The 14,098-nt window shown below is 42.7% G+C and overlaps 3 protein-coding genes across 8 annotated transcripts; 2 read left to right on the forward strand and 1 right to left on the reverse strand.

Moving 5' to 3' along the window:
* Positions 1–942: 942 nt before the first annotated feature.
* LOC114550810 (carboxypeptidase O) lies at positions 943–5,329 on the forward strand. Its single transcript, XM_028571693.1, has 9 exons — positions 943–1,001; positions 1,121–1,160; positions 1,258–1,359; positions 1,510–1,614; positions 1,874–1,990; positions 2,340–2,433; positions 2,550–2,752; positions 4,773–4,857; positions 4,959–5,329. The coding sequence occupies exons 1-9, from the start codon at positions 979–981 to the stop codon at positions 5,222–5,224; spliced, it is 1,035 nt and encodes a 344-aa protein (XP_028427494.1). The 5' UTR covers positions 943–978; the 3' UTR covers positions 5,225–5,329.
* On the reverse strand, positions 4,109–7,183 carry nudt15 (nudix (nucleoside diphosphate linked moiety X)-type motif 15). The gene is made up of 3 exons (XM_028571688.1): positions 6,797–7,183; positions 6,168–6,364; positions 4,109–6,062 (listed from the first exon to the last, which is right to left on the reverse strand). The coding sequence occupies exons 1-3, from the start codon at positions 6,943–6,945 to the stop codon at positions 5,935–5,937; spliced, it is 474 nt and encodes a 157-aa protein (XP_028427489.1). The 5' UTR covers positions 6,946–7,183; the 3' UTR covers positions 4,109–5,934.
* Positions 6,838–14,095, forward strand: trim25l (tripartite motif containing 25, like). Of its 6 annotated transcripts, XM_028571635.1 has the most exons (18): positions 6,838–7,019; positions 7,880–7,980; positions 8,100–8,742; positions 9,401–9,496; positions 9,639–9,872; positions 10,414–10,573; positions 10,657–10,689; positions 10,789–10,827; positions 10,928–10,972; positions 11,088–11,141; positions 11,222–11,269; positions 11,395–11,460; positions 11,781–11,948; positions 12,081–12,200; positions 12,561–12,596; positions 12,692–12,760; positions 12,936–13,001; positions 13,282–14,095. In XM_028571635.1, exons 3-18 carry the CDS (start codon positions 8,107–8,109, stop codon positions 13,854–13,856), a joined length of 2,445 nt encoding a protein of 814 aa, XP_028427436.1. In that variant the 5' UTR covers positions 6,838–7,019; positions 7,880–7,980; positions 8,100–8,106; the 3' UTR covers positions 13,857–14,095. The 6 variants fall into 6 exon arrangements, with proteins under 6 accessions (XP_028427436.1, XP_028427438.1, XP_028427439.1 ...); XM_028571637.1 differs by having other exon boundaries at positions 7,880–8,742; positions 11,398–11,460; XM_028571638.1 differs by having other exon boundaries at positions 7,880–8,742; positions 11,228–11,269.
* Positions 14,096–14,098: the final 3 nt, after the last annotated feature.

The following is a 14,098-nucleotide window of genomic DNA, read 5'->3' on the forward strand; positions in this document are numbered from 1 at the left end:
TTTTTCCACACCGCTCCTTTGCTACAACCAAACTTTATTGTAAAGGCACACTATTGATATCTTCCTTTGTATTTTTGTAGTCTGTGTGCCTATGTGTATGTATATTGTGTATAAGCTTTGGACACCTTAATTTCCTTTGGGATAAGTAAAGTATCTCTATCTTATCTAATCTTCTGCCTCTTATATTCATGTTGTAAAACATATTCTTTGCGGCTGAACACACTGCTATTACTACAGACAAGGGTGTAAGTTACTTTAAAAAATTTAGAATTGAAGAAAAGGCCTTTAAGGTTTCCAGAATAGACCGAGGAAACCATTGCAGCAATGATAAACAGTTATGAAGTATGATGAACGGTTGTGAATTACACAAGGTGTCAGGTGAGTTTGTGTTTCTGACGAGTCTTTCTGTTTCTGAGGAAGGTACAGGACTAAATATCCCCCGCACGCCGTCATTTGTTGACCACGAACAGCACTCACTTCACTGCTCCACTAACAGGTAGTTGAATCTACACTTGGGAGAAAAAAGTGAGCTGCAGGTGATGCGATGAAAAGTTAAAGTTAGCAGTTGACAAATACAAAGTATCATACTGAAACGGAAGTTAAAAAGGCAGATAACAATTGCCAAAAAAAGGAAGCTATTCAGTGTAACTGAATATGGTTCCTGTCTATTTTTATGGCAGTGTTTTTATCAAACCTGTAAACCTAATTAATATATGACAATCAGTTATATAAAAACAACGCCTATTTTAAAGTATTATATAGCAATTAAGGCTTGGCTCTGATTAATCATTAACACAGTAATAGCGTGTGTGTGCTGTCTGTGGTAGAGGGCTGAGGCAAAGGTGCATCTTTATCTGATGGACATGCTTGTATCATACTGAGGTCAGTGTCGCAAACAGTTGCAAATACGGAGTTTACTTTCACAAAGTGACAATGCTTAGCTATGTGGGACTGAGCCTTTTGGTGCTGCTTTCAGCTATGGAAGCAGCCACAGTAGAGAGGTGAGTTTCCTTCATAAAATGACATACTGGCAGCTTGTGTCAAATACTAACTGAGGAGACATTTTTGTACAAAAAACACTTCTACTCCTGTGTCTCATGTATTTTGGTGTGTGCAACAGAGTGGAGTATGACTACTACAAATACCATACCATGCCGGAGGTGAGAGGCCCGATCGCTGCTCTCGCACACTTTTACTTTGACAGATTACAACACACACAGACGCTCTGATGTGTAATGTGTGTATTCCAACCTACAGATCACCAAATGGATGGATCAGGTTGAGAAGGATAACCCTGATGTTGTGACCATAGTGGAATACGGACAGACCTATGAGAAGAGAGTCATTCGCTTGCTCAAGGTAATCCAACTTTTAAACTGTGAAGCATCGCTATGGCATACACAGATGAGAAATGTGCAAATACCAGATGATACTGGAGTGTAGTGATGTTTTGTGTGTTTTTGTGTAATACAGTAGCCAAACAAGAAGATATATAAATGTGTCTTCCAGATTGGCCTAAATACTGGAGAGAAAAAGAAAGCTATCTGGATGGACTGTGGTATACACGCCAGGGAATGGATTGCCCCGGCCTTCTGTCAGTACTTTGTCAGACAGGTAAGAGACATGCAGCCATTTAAAAAAGTAAATTAAGAATTGACATACTGTTTTTACTATGTTTCATTTGCCATGGCCTCTATTGTATGTCATTTGCTGTAAAAATCTAAAATAAATAGAGTTGAAAAAAAAAGTAAATTAACGAACAAAGAGTATAATATTATAATATAATATTATTTAAAACAGGACTGAAGTGGACGACATATCCTACATATCTTTCAATATATCAATCTAACCCTTAATGTTATTCTCAAATCAGATCCTGCAAGCACACAAAACAGACCCAAAAATGCAAGAGATGATAAAGAACATGGACTTTTACGTCACCCCTGTACTCAACATGGACGGCTACATCTACTCCTGGAAGGACGACACAGTCAGTGCTTGTGTTTGATGGATTTTTATCAAATTACTTTTTCTAGGGTTTCTGAGTTGTGCTTCAAGCTCTCAAGACACAGATGAGCAGGCTATGAGAGAATGAAAGTCTATTAAAGCAGATTGGCAGTTAAGTTACAATGAGCTACAATTCAATCAGTGAATAAATGGGTTTCTGGTGCTCAACATGAGGCCAAGTACAAAATCATTACATTTCAAAATAAGATGAATGGAAAATATGATATTAAACAGGCAGCATTGAAGTGTGTACAAGTGCCCATTTCATTTCTTACTAAATTGATAGAAGGACCAAAATAAGCTAATTTAACTTTGACAATTTTGCCCTGTAGACTCGACTGTGGAGGAAGAACAGGTCACCGGGACCTCCAGACTGCAACAGTTACGGCACTGATCTGAACCGCAACTTTGACGCCAACTGGGGCAGTGAGTCTGGTTGTGGTTCTCCATCTCCTGATTTATACAGCCTGTGTTTTTGATAATCATGGATAAGTGGTTATCACACAGAGAAAACTGCCTCCCCCCTTTGGTTGCTTTCACAGCACTTGGAGTATCATTTAACTGCAGCTCAGAAACCTACTGCGGGAGCCAAGCTGTGTCCGAGCCCGAGGCCCAGGCTGTGACTTATTTTGTAGGAAGCCGGAAGGACGACTTCCTGTGTTTCCTCACCATCCACTCCTACGGCCAGCTGCTCTTGGTTCCCTATGGACACCCCAACTTCACCGCCGCCAACTACAATGAGCTGGTATTTACATCTACATGCACATGCTACATTTACACGTGGCTGGCTATTTTCATAAATGGACATTTCAACCTCTCCGTTTTCAAAAATAACACCGTGCACAGCTGTCAGTTTTCAGAAAAGTGCTCGTTTACACGTACACGTGTATATATGCCGTTAAGAGCACGCCAAACCTGTAGGTGGCAGTGTAACAAGAAGCTCAAGCCCACGTTAGCCAATCAGAATCGCGAAAATAGCAACAACAGCAACGAATCGCTTGCTCTCTCTTCCCCACTCCCTCGGCTACCTAAACCTCCGTTTACATGCAAACGTGCAAACAAAGTTTTCAAAAATCTCCATTCTGGCCGGAGTTTTTAGGAAGAATCGTTATCAGAGGCAAATTCTCCGTTTATGTGTAAAAGAAGGGCACAAACGAAGGGAAATGTCTCAGTTTTTCAAAATAACCATGTACGTGTAAACGGGTTAACAATGATACATGTTTTACACATTTCTGAGAATGAACATGCACACACAATATTGGACAAAATATCAAATAATAATTCAGGATAACAAGTATATGTGCATCTTTATAGCCTGATCATCATTTATTTATTTATTTATTTAAGGACAATGCACATTTAATGAACATTGCATGCAAGAATACAAAAACCCACAGAAAATGAGATAATCTGTTACAAACACTTCGGTACTCACGTTAGCAATCTATGTCAAGGTTCTGGATTTATTATTTTTTATTGAATATAGAGTATATTTGAATGGTGCATGGCAAAATACATTATGATTTTACACAGTGTATACAAACCATAAACGTGGCAGTACGACACAGAGAGAGAGCGGTCAGTTGCCATCTGCCAAACCTGAACAGAACTGGAGGAAGCTAGGAAGCATTGCTTGTGGAAAACAAATGGCAGGTTGCTGATAAGATATGAAGGAGGCTGATACAGGTAATAACCCACTGGAGCCACAATCAAGAGAGAATTATGCAAAACAGGATTATGTCCATTCCTCTCCCCGGCTTTAACATGACTTTAGCGGAGAGAAGCCGGCCTATTCCAGAGTACTCCCAGGACTCAAGTTCGATTTAAGACTTTTTAAAAGACTTTTAAGACCCCAAGGGTACCCTGTATTCTCCTAAACCACTCAAACGACACCACGTTTCTTTGGCTTGGCAGGATGCAGAGTCACATCTGCCTCTCGTGGATGATGCGACCAGGTTTTCAATTATGAAGCTCAAATGAATGGACCTGGAGCAGGATTGGTTTATAAACACTAAGACTCTAAAATTTATGCAAGAACATCCTGTCAGGTCTTCTATGTTGTTGTTTTTTTTTAAATACTATCAGCTGATATATTGTTATCATATTTTTTTAAACTCTTGCATAACAAAATCAGTAGTGGCCTCAAAAATCCTATTATCTTTACATCAGTGTATCTCCACATTAATAAAAAAGGGTTAACAGGGAAAATAGAATTCAACCCCTAAATATTTACAGAAATGTTAAAGGACATGATGCAAATTGTAGTTATTTAGCAGATCTAAATGCCCCTTCTGACTGACTTAAAATGCAAAAGACAAAATACATAAACAATATTTCTGAACATAAGCTGTTACAGCACTTGTTCACTACACATATCTTCATCAGACATATTCCGCCATTCTGACTGGGTGCAAAAGCATTTCACACTCCTCCACCACAGTGGATATCAAAGATAGCATCACAAGCATGCACTCACATCACGTATCTGTGACAACTGAGCCTCATTTTCTGCTCCTTTTGCCAGACTATTATGTCAGCCACAGCACCTAGTCATGGGGAAGGAATGTCAATTCCTGTCATTAATACTAATGAAGCTCTAGACAGTTTAAACCTGCATTGTCCTGCCTTGTAAACCCCACCGCAATATCGACATTGATTTTTTTTTTTTTGCTCAAAAATATTGTGATATATATGACTACTCTACACACAGGGTTGGTGTAGATGCTTTCTTTGACTGTGATGAAAGCTAATGTCTGGTTCCTCAGATGGGGGTGGGTTTGGGTGCAGCAGACGCCATTAGGAGTGTCCACGGGAAGAACTATACTGTAGGAACTTCACCGGATGTATTGTGTAAGTGAATGCTGGTCACAGATATAAAAATGTTAGCCGCGCTAGCAGTGTGGCTCCAGGGGGTGAAACTCTAAAATACTGTATGTACCCTCTTTCTACAGACGCCAACTCTGGTTCATCCAGAGACTGGGCTCGGTTTCAGGGGATCCCTTACTCCTACACCTTTGAGCTGAGAGATAAAGGGACATTCGGCTTCCAGCTTCCTGAGGATCAGATCCAGCCTACCTGTGAGGAGGCCTACAGCGGAGCCCTGCACATCATCACCTACGCCCACGACAAGACCTTCAATGGTGCCGTGGCAACCGCTGCTGCAACCCTGTGGACCATGCTGTTAACAGTGGGCGTCACCGGCACCACCTTGATGTGATGAGCAAAATAGTGCACGAGGGAAACTGACCAAAAGCTCTATGGCTTTCAGTTCCACTCATCCTGCGTCACGCGTGTATGGCACAAGTGTGTAGTTTAGGCTTCAAGTTAGTTTCAGAAACGGTTCACGTTTTTTAGGGCACAACGTGTTTTTTTAATCAAAATTTTAGGGAGAATTTTCTATTGATAAATGATCAATAGTATGGAAATGTATCCGTTAAAAAAATAATAATGCACCTTTCGTTTACTGTTGTGTCTTTGAATGATCTGAAATGTTTATAACTGTTTATAAACTTCCATATTCCAGGCAATAGTTAATGCATTACAATATTACCAAGTCTTAACAGCATCTGGTGCCAAAGAGTAATAAAAAAATAATAATGTCCCTTTTTGTGTTAATGTGTGTATTTTATAACATTTGGGAAGCCCATTTGCCCCTCTAAATTGCATTTTATTTGTTGCATAATTTGCTTTGAATCTGAATGACTGCACAGCTGACAATCTGTATGTCATGAATTCCTTCTACTATTTGTAATAAGAGTTCTTAATATCGGCAAACATTTACAGTATGTACCATAACAGAAAAACATGTTTAAAGAAAAAGCACATGTAAACCAACCATTGATGTAAAACAGGAGCTGGGGTTTTGAAGAGGTATGTTTGTTTTATCCTTTGGGGAAGAATACACGTTTCCCAATGTGACGGGCAGTCTCAAAGCTGCGTTTTAGTGCTTGTTACCGTGTTCCTGAACGGCTGGAAGCCTTGTTGTCTCAGACCGGCTAGCGGCAAGAAGAGCTGCTCCTCTGGAGGAAACTGGTCCCACTGTGTCCATGTCCAACCTGGGAGGGAGAGAACATCACATACTATCAACTGCTCAGGTGGGTGGGAATCCTTCTTTATTTCCACTTAAAACTTGTGAAAAACAGTGGATCCACTTCACATACCCTCGTTCTTTTCTGGCTCCAGGTTCTCTGGCTCTCCTGACTGCTTCCTGTCCAGTTCTCCTTGCATGATTATGGTGACGTAGTGGTACTGCTCCTCCAGCCTGATGGAGTTCACCACTGACGCAAAGCAGACGTTTACCAAACGCACCCCTGCTTCCTCCATCACCTCTCTGTGAGCACACTCCTCCCACGTCTCTCTTCCAGTGATATAGAAAGAAGTGTGTCACCCACTGGAAGTCATCATGTCATATGTACAGTACATTGAGGAACCAGCACTACATTACCTTACACCAAATTGCATTTAAAATCTAGAAAAATGTGTATTTGTGCACACATACTTGGCAGGCACGTGTAACAATGCAAATTCTGTAAAATTATGTCTTAATATTTGCTGACCACGTCGGGAGAATTCGGCATAATGATAACTGGCTAAGAAGTTATTTATTTTATTATAATTTCGCTCAGTAACATAAACACACGTCATAGTGAAAGAGTGTTTTGTTACGTTGTTGCTGACTTAAATGAATGAAGGCCAGTGTTGAACATTCATTAATAGCCTTGCGTCACTGTAACGTTCCTCAGATTTGTGAATGGGGTTTGCTAACTATAGCTGCCTATAGATTACCTACCCAAACTCCAAGTGGCCACCTGGGAGCTGGTACGTGCCTTTGCCCATTGCGCTTTTCCGTTTTCCCAGGAGAACACAGCCTGAGCGGGCTGAGTCTGTTACCAGCACCCCGACCCCAACTCCTGGACGTTTCACGGTTATATGTGACATCTGGTCGAACTTAAAAACGACTCATAAATCACACAGAGTTAGCTAAACAGTTTTCGACAGCGCTACACTGAGGAGTAAGTAATCGGAGGAAGTACAGCAGGTTTCCCCTAGCTGTACTTCCGTCTTCGCTTTAAAGACATTTAGACATTTTGTTGTCTTGTCAACAAGACAAGAAGCGAATGAGGAACTAACTATAAACTGCTTATGGTCCACTAGCAGTTCCTCATTCGTTCCTCATTTGTTCCCTGGTAACTACCTTAAAGGGTGGCAACAATAGTGTGGCATAAGTAATAAGTAGCTGCTACACCTCATTATATCGTCCAAATTATTCATTTAGGCGCTTATTTTGAATTGGCTGGGCAGTCTTTGGCTAAAGGGTGCTTCAGTATAGCATACATCTCTCCAAGCCATAGCCCTAACATCTATACTTAGTTATTTCTTGATATAATGGACAATAAATACACTTAAAGCACCAGCATAGCTACTAAACGTATACCACTGCCACCTTGTGACAAGTTGTGCTAAGTGTAGGTCTATAGTAATTGACCTACAGGGAATATTATGATGACTAAGGTCAGTTGAAAATCATTCTTTAGGCTTTTTTTGGAAATTATAGGATGAAGAATAAAAAGCATTTCTTATTATTCATTTTTCAAATAGACTTTCAAATAGGACTTTATTCACAATTAAGGGATGTAGCTAAACCAGGCTTATTTTAAATGCTGGCTATTTACTTGTAGGCCTAATGGAGTAGCCTACATTGTGGTAGACTAGGCATACTGGTAGGCTAAATTTAGCCTACTAAAGTAAAGGATCTTTACTTTTTTTTTTAAATTGAATTGATCTGAATACTGAATACACCACTGTCTTTTTTTAAATAATAAAATGATCAGTTCATTGACACCTTTACTCTCATCACTCTCATGGCATTTAGCAGTTTTCCACCGACACCCGTTTTCCCCGCTAAACCTGCCAGGTGGCTCTGGCCCCGCCCACCTCTCCCTGCTCTCACCTGAGAGACGGCAGTTTCTCCCCGTCAGTCCAGGCCAGGCTTACCTCTTCACATGTCGGCATCTCTCTCTTCCACTATTCTGTTTGGGCTTTTAGACATCTCTGAGTAGCCATCTCTCTATTCTCTTTCTTCTTTCCGGCAGTGTTACTATGAGTGCTAAACTGTGGACAGAGGAGCAGTTTAACTGCCCTGTGTGTCTGGATCTCCCAAATGATCCAGTCACCATCCCGTGTGGGCACAGCTACTGCATGGCCTGCATCAAGGACTACTGGAGCAAGGACGACCCCAAGGGGGTCTACAGCTGCCCCCAATGCCGCCAGAGCTTCAGCCCCAAGCCCTCCCTGTCCAGGAACACCATGCTGGCTGAGGCTGTAGAGCAGCTCCGCAAAGGCGTCCGCACAGCCGACGTTCGTGAATCCATGCGAAGCGCCCGAGGGCTCGCCGCCGCCGCCTCCTCATCCAGATCCAAAGGGAAGCTCTCCTCCTCAGCAGTGCCGTGCGACATGTGCAAAGGAGAAGAGCGAGCGGCGGTCAAGAGCTGCCTGGTGTGCATGAGCTCATTCTGCGAAACGCACCTGAAGCCCCACCAGACCAAGAAGGCCCTGAAGCAGCATGAGCTGATCGCACCCACGGCCAATCTGGCTGAGAAGATCTGCACCCAGCACAAGTACCTGCAGGAGTTCTTCTGTCGCCAGTGTAAGGTGTTCGTCTGCTGGCTGTGCACCAGCAACCAGCACAAAGGCCACGAGTGTGTGTCCACCAAGGCTGAGCGCTTGGAGAAACAGGTAAGAAAGAAAGAATGGATGCTGCACTGGCCTCAGGCACCAGATGAGAAGCTGCAAAGGGGTCCCTCGACCAGTTAACCAGAGTGTACTGTTGATGTGATCCAATATCAGAATCAGAAAAGGCTTTATTACTACTAAGTAAGTAGCCTAACACTTGCCATGGTGGTTGGTTCATAAATAAACAAACATATTGAACATTAATATGAAATAAGCAATAAATATGGACACCTATTATTACAAAATTATCAAATGAAAGTGTTTGTGTGATAGTTTAGGTTAAATCCCTTTTTAATATGTGGTGTACAACTGACATCTAAAACAGATCCTAAAATGAAACACAGTTAAGTTTATTAAAAAGAAAACGTAAATAGAAAGTGGCGGCTGTTTCTAGATTAGGTGACAATACTGCGTATGTACAGTAAATCACCACTCCTGCTAACTGTCCATTGTTCTGTGTGATGTTTTTTTTTCTTCTGTTTCTTTTTGTCTTACTGTGGCTCCGGCCAGGCTGAGGACATTCCTAACTACATTCCTGTCCATTCATAACGCTCCACCCTCTCCAGGTTTCTTCTATGTCACACGCACAGCTGTTTCCTCGTGCTTGTGTGAGATGAATTGGGATTGTGTTGATGTCTTGTGCTCGTGTATCCTGTTCCAGAAAGTTATGTCCGAGATGTATGCAGAGAATCAGCAAAAACTGAAAGACCGAGAGCAGGAGCTGAAAGACATGAAGAAGATGATGGATGTGACGAAGGTTGGTTGGTTTGCACTCATTTTTGCAAGTGCACTATTTCTCCAAATGAAAACTACATTTCCCATAAACCCTGCCGTAGTTAATTCAAATAGATGTCAGGCTATTTTGGCATACTGAGACATGACCACCTTCTCTCTCCCAGCGTTCTTTAGACAGGGTGCATGAAGACACGGAGAAGGTGCTGTCGGAGCTGCAGTGCTCGGTGGAGCGCCTGCAGGAGCTGCTGGAGGAGGTGCTGCATCAGGCCAGCCAGGAGAAGATGGGACATGCTCAGGAGGTCACCAACAGCCTGCAGGCTGAGATTAAGGAGCTGAAGAAGAGGGACATGGAGATGAAGGACCTGGCCCTCTGTGAGGACCACATCCATTACTTGGAGGTACTCACTTTCGACATCTCATCCTGGTTCAATTTCATCTCTGTTAAGAATACATCTAAGCTTTTTCCCCAGATCATTAATCAAGTAAGTCAAATAACTGGCCAAACCCGAATTCCATTCTCAGTGGTTTACACCCAAGAAGTTGAAAGGGAAGCCAATCACATTACAAAAGATCCCACTAACGCACCATAACTCTTTCCAGTTACCATCAGGCCGAAGCTACAAAGTCCCTCAAGCCAAAAAACTTACAAAAACACTCGATTCCCACTGCCATAAACATCTTAAATAAAAAGTAATGACCCACACACAAACACTATGCCACTTTGCACACATATATTGTAATTTTTATCCTGGGCTAATTCTTTTTATAAGCTGTTATATGTTATATGTTTTTGCACCGTATGTTGCCATGTCTAAGATTTTCTGTCATGACAGACAATAAAGTTTTCTGAATCTAAATCTTAATCTAGGCTGGACCAAGAAGGTGGTGGAAGTCTCAGCTATAAGTTTCCCCTAAACTAACCAGCATATTTCCCTTCAGACATACGAGTCCATGTGCCATCCCTTAGAGTCGGGGGACCTGCCCCCTGTCTTGGTCAATCTGGAAGCTTCCTTTGAGCCTGCACGAGAAGCCATCCTAGACCTCAGGGACCGAGTCGAGGACCTGTGCAACCAGGAGCTGGACAAGATCACCAAACAAGGTCTGTCACAAGAGTCTTACCTTGTCTTACCTTCTTCTCTTTTTATGGGTCTTATCTTCATCTTATTGTCTGTTCTCTTCCAGTCAATGACACAACTCTGTTCACTTTGCGAGACTGTAAGTTCCAAACATTTTAAACTTCAACATGAATGTAACAAAAGTGTAGTTTTGTTGAGTCGCCTCGTTTTAACAAAGACTTCCTCTGATCTTATCTAGCCAACCGCAGCGCGGGACAGAAAGGAGGGATTTTTAAATGTAAGTTTGGATTTAGTTTTTTCATCTGAGAATACAGTATTAGAGGAAAGTCATTATTTAAAAAAACAACTGATTTCTTATCTCCCCTTTCTCTCTCTAGTGTTTTCTGGTCTGGGTTCTCGCAACACAAACAACCGTTCACCAGGTATGCGCAGTGTTTTTAAGTCTACATTTTTATCTGCCATCGGTTCATCTTTTCACTTTATAATCTTTTATATAAATGGGCGTAATGTATACATGATTTATGTCATGTCTCACAGCTACTCCACCCAGTATTTCAGTGGGAGCACGGAGTACAGACAGACGTGGACTTGGTAATGTAAACTGACATGTGACAATATCAAAAGTAATTTGAGATGCAGTCCATGTTGAACATTCACATTTTATTACTCAGGTATAGGCCTCAAAAGTCAAGACGTGAGGAGTAGAGACACACCACGAGGTGAGGCTTTGTCTGTGTGCTGTCAAAAACCCTAAATTAACCTCAAACCTGCGGTGCGAGTCACTACCATGGATGGAGCGGTACAAATGTGTGTGCGTGTTTTAAAATGTGCCTCTTCCTTTTAGTAGACCGAGGAAACACAAACTCACCCAGACACCGGGACAGACAGAGGGGAGAGGAAAGAGAGACAGGTAGGTTAATTTAGTTTGCCTGGCAGGAGGTCGCACTGGCTCTGATTTTAAAGGTCCCATATCATGCTCATTTACAGGTTCATGCTGATGTCTGCAATGCTTTAATGTTCAAAACCCCTATTATTTTTCTCATACTGTCTGAATATACCTGTATTCACCCTCTGTTCCTCATATTCTAGAAATAAAGAAGACAGTGTGTGCTTTAACTCAGCTGCTCAGCAGTTTTTTAATAATTAGTGAATGCCTTTAGTGAACTGTTACCAGCTGACACAGATCGTAACCGCAGCTTTGCTCTAACATCTCACATGTGCTCCAAACAGTGAGGGAGACCAACTCAAGCCCCAGCCCCACTCCCAGCCGCAGAGAGTCTCCGTCTCTTTGGAGCAGGTCCAGTCAGAGCCAGGCTGTCCCTGCTGTGGCCCAGACTCCGACTCCAATGCCAGCCACCCCAGCTCCAACTCCAGCCCCTGCCCCAGCATCAACTGGAGGTACAATACCAACCTTTTGACCAAAATAAATCATCAGAATTGTGGCCATTGCTGTCACCAACACAAAAGGCTCATGCCAGAGTGCAATACCTTTTTTGTTTTCCATCTCTCTCTTTCCTCCTCCTGGTTCAGGGTCTAGTTTCAGTCGGATGGCATCGATCAGCAGCCTCTTCTGCTCCCATCGGCGTGGCACCAAAGAGGCCACCCCAGCTTCCCCAGCCAATAACCCACTGTCACCAGGAGGAAACCCATGTAAGATCAGACTCCAACTCCCATACTCTCCTCTCAAATTAAATTCAAGAGTTTTTGGCAAGCTTAAGCAAGTAATTTGTTCTTTTAGACTTCCAGTTTAGGCCTACAGTACCACTTTTCTTCAGAGTAATTTAACATGATAAACACAATGAGCTTTATTTCTTAACCTCAATACAAGCAGCAAAGTAGTAAAAGACGTAAATATCAGTAGATGAAACATTCAGACAAAAATATGTTCAAATCTATATATTTTAATTTGTCCAAGTGATCAGTTTGACACAGAAAATGTGTCTCTCAATATAATTTTGTTATATAGCATGTTGATTATGTTTCAAAGTGTGACTTGTACACACCCAACAGGGGGGATGGCTGCTCTGCCTGAAACACCAACAGAAAATAAGATGGCAGCCTTTATACATATGTCAAATTAATATTCTTACTTAAGTGTATGTTAATACTAATGTGTCTAACAGTATTTTCTCATTGGACAGTTAACCCCGGCCTCTTCTTGGACTCGCCCACCCCCGGCATCATGGATAACGCTCCTGCTTTCCCTGCATGTGAGTTGATGTAAACTTATCCTCATGGCATCTCCATTTTGAATGAGAAGTGCAAATCAATGAAAAGATGATGCTTGCTACAACAACAAAAAGAAAGAAAATCAATACATGCATTCTAACTATTTGCAAAATGTGCCTCTTTGTGCATGAACTGACATATTGTTTGGTTTTCCAGTGAGAGAAATCAACCTCGACAGCATCCAGGCCCCAGAGCCGAGGACCAGAGAGGAGTTCCTACAGTGTGAGTCTCAATGTTGAACTAAATTGTTACATTTTAGAGGTTATTATTACAGTACTGACCACTCAGGCACTCACTGACAAACACTTTGGCAGGGTAAATGACCACCATGTCTGCCATGGTGCCTATTGCTGTTCATGTTTACTCCAAAGAAACTGAAAAGATAAAACGCATCACTTCCTGTGTAGTCTTATTCTTAGAAATACCTACCATGCAGAAGGTCTTTAAAACTCCACCCCAACGCCAACATTATAATATTATAATTGTCCATTAAACCCTCTAGACTCTGTGACGTTGACCCTTGACTCCAACACGGCCCACCGACGGCTGGCTCTCTCCGACGGCAACACTAAAGCCACCCTGCAGGTGGCGGCGCAGCCCTACCCCGACACTCCGCAGCGTTTTGATGGCTGGACCCAGGTGATGTGCCAGAGCCCCCTGTACGCCCAGCGCTCTTACTGGGAGGTGGAGTGGAGAGGCCGGGGCTCCTCTATGGGCGTAGTATACGGGGCGTTGAACAGGAAGGGCTCAGACGCCCGATCGGGGCTCGGTCACAACGCCCAGTCCTGGACCCTGGAGCTGTCGGACACCTGCTGCTCAGCCATGCACGACAATGAGAAGAAGGACATACCGGTCACCTACTCCCCCCGCCTGGGCATCTACCTGGACCTGTCCACGGGGACGCTGGCCTTCTACAGCGTGGCAGAGAGCATGACGCACCTTCACACCTTCCGCGCTAACTTCACCCAGCCGCTTTACGCTGCCTTCGGGGTGGGCAGCGGAGTCGGGGTGGGTCTGGACTTCGCCCTGGGCCAGTTCAGCTCCAGCTCTGACAGCATCAAGATCTGTCCCATGTGATGGTGCAGGCTGACTTCAGAGATTAACACCACAGTTGGAAGTGCTAATGCTGATCAAACTCTCAGGACACAGTGACTAAACGTAATGTTTGGTTGCACCTAATCTTTTTTTTTTCATATTGTAAATGCACTTACTGAAAAAAGTTTGTTTGCTTCACAAAAATCAAATATTGCATTGTTTAAAGACATGCTAGACTTTCTGCACCAAGTATGAGTAATAATAAATCAGTGGGTGAGTCAGCA

The sequence above is a fragment of the Perca flavescens genome, chromosome 24 (assembly GCF_004354835.1).
Source record: "Perca flavescens isolate YP-PL-M2 chromosome 24, PFLA_1.0, whole genome shotgun sequence".
Classification (NCBI taxonomy): domain Eukaryota; kingdom Metazoa; phylum Chordata; class Actinopteri; order Perciformes; family Percidae; genus Perca; species Perca flavescens.

Bases quoted from the DNA above. Each gene is read 5' to 3' on its own strand.
- LOC114550810 (XM_028571693.1), top strand. From the start codon at position 979: ATGGAAGCAGCCACAGTAGAGAG. The intron at 1,161-1,257 runs GTGAGAGGCCCG...TCCAACCTACAG, and splicing joins AATACCATACCATGCCGGAG to ATCACCAAATGGATGGATCA. The intron at 1,991-2,339 runs GTCAGTGCTTGT...TTTGCCCTGTAG, and splicing joins ACTCCTGGAAGGACGACACA to ACTCGACTGTGGAGGAAGAA.
- nudt15 (XM_028571688.1), bottom strand. From the start codon at position 6,945: ATGTCACATATAACCGTGAAACGTCCAGGAGTTGGGGTCGGGGTGCTG. The intron at 6,365-6,796 runs GTAGGTAATCTA...TATCACTGGAAG, and splicing joins GGTGGCCACTTGGAGTTTGG to AGAGACGTGGGAGGAGTGTG. The intron at 6,063-6,167 runs GTATGTGAAGTG...TCTCCCTCCCAG, and splicing joins GGAGCCAGAAAAGAACGAGG to GTTGGACATGGACACAGTGG.
- trim25l (XM_028571635.1), top strand. From the start codon at position 8,107: ATGAGTGCTAAACTGTGGACAGAGGAGCAGTTTAACTGCCCTGTGTGT. The intron at 8,743-9,400 runs GTAAGAAAGAAA...ATCCTGTTCCAG, and splicing joins CTGAGCGCTTGGAGAAACAG to AAAGTTATGTCCGAGATGTA. The intron at 10,690-10,788 runs GTAAGTTCCAAA...GATCTTATCTAG, and splicing joins TCTGTTCACTTTGCGAGACT to CCAACCGCAGCGCGGGACAG.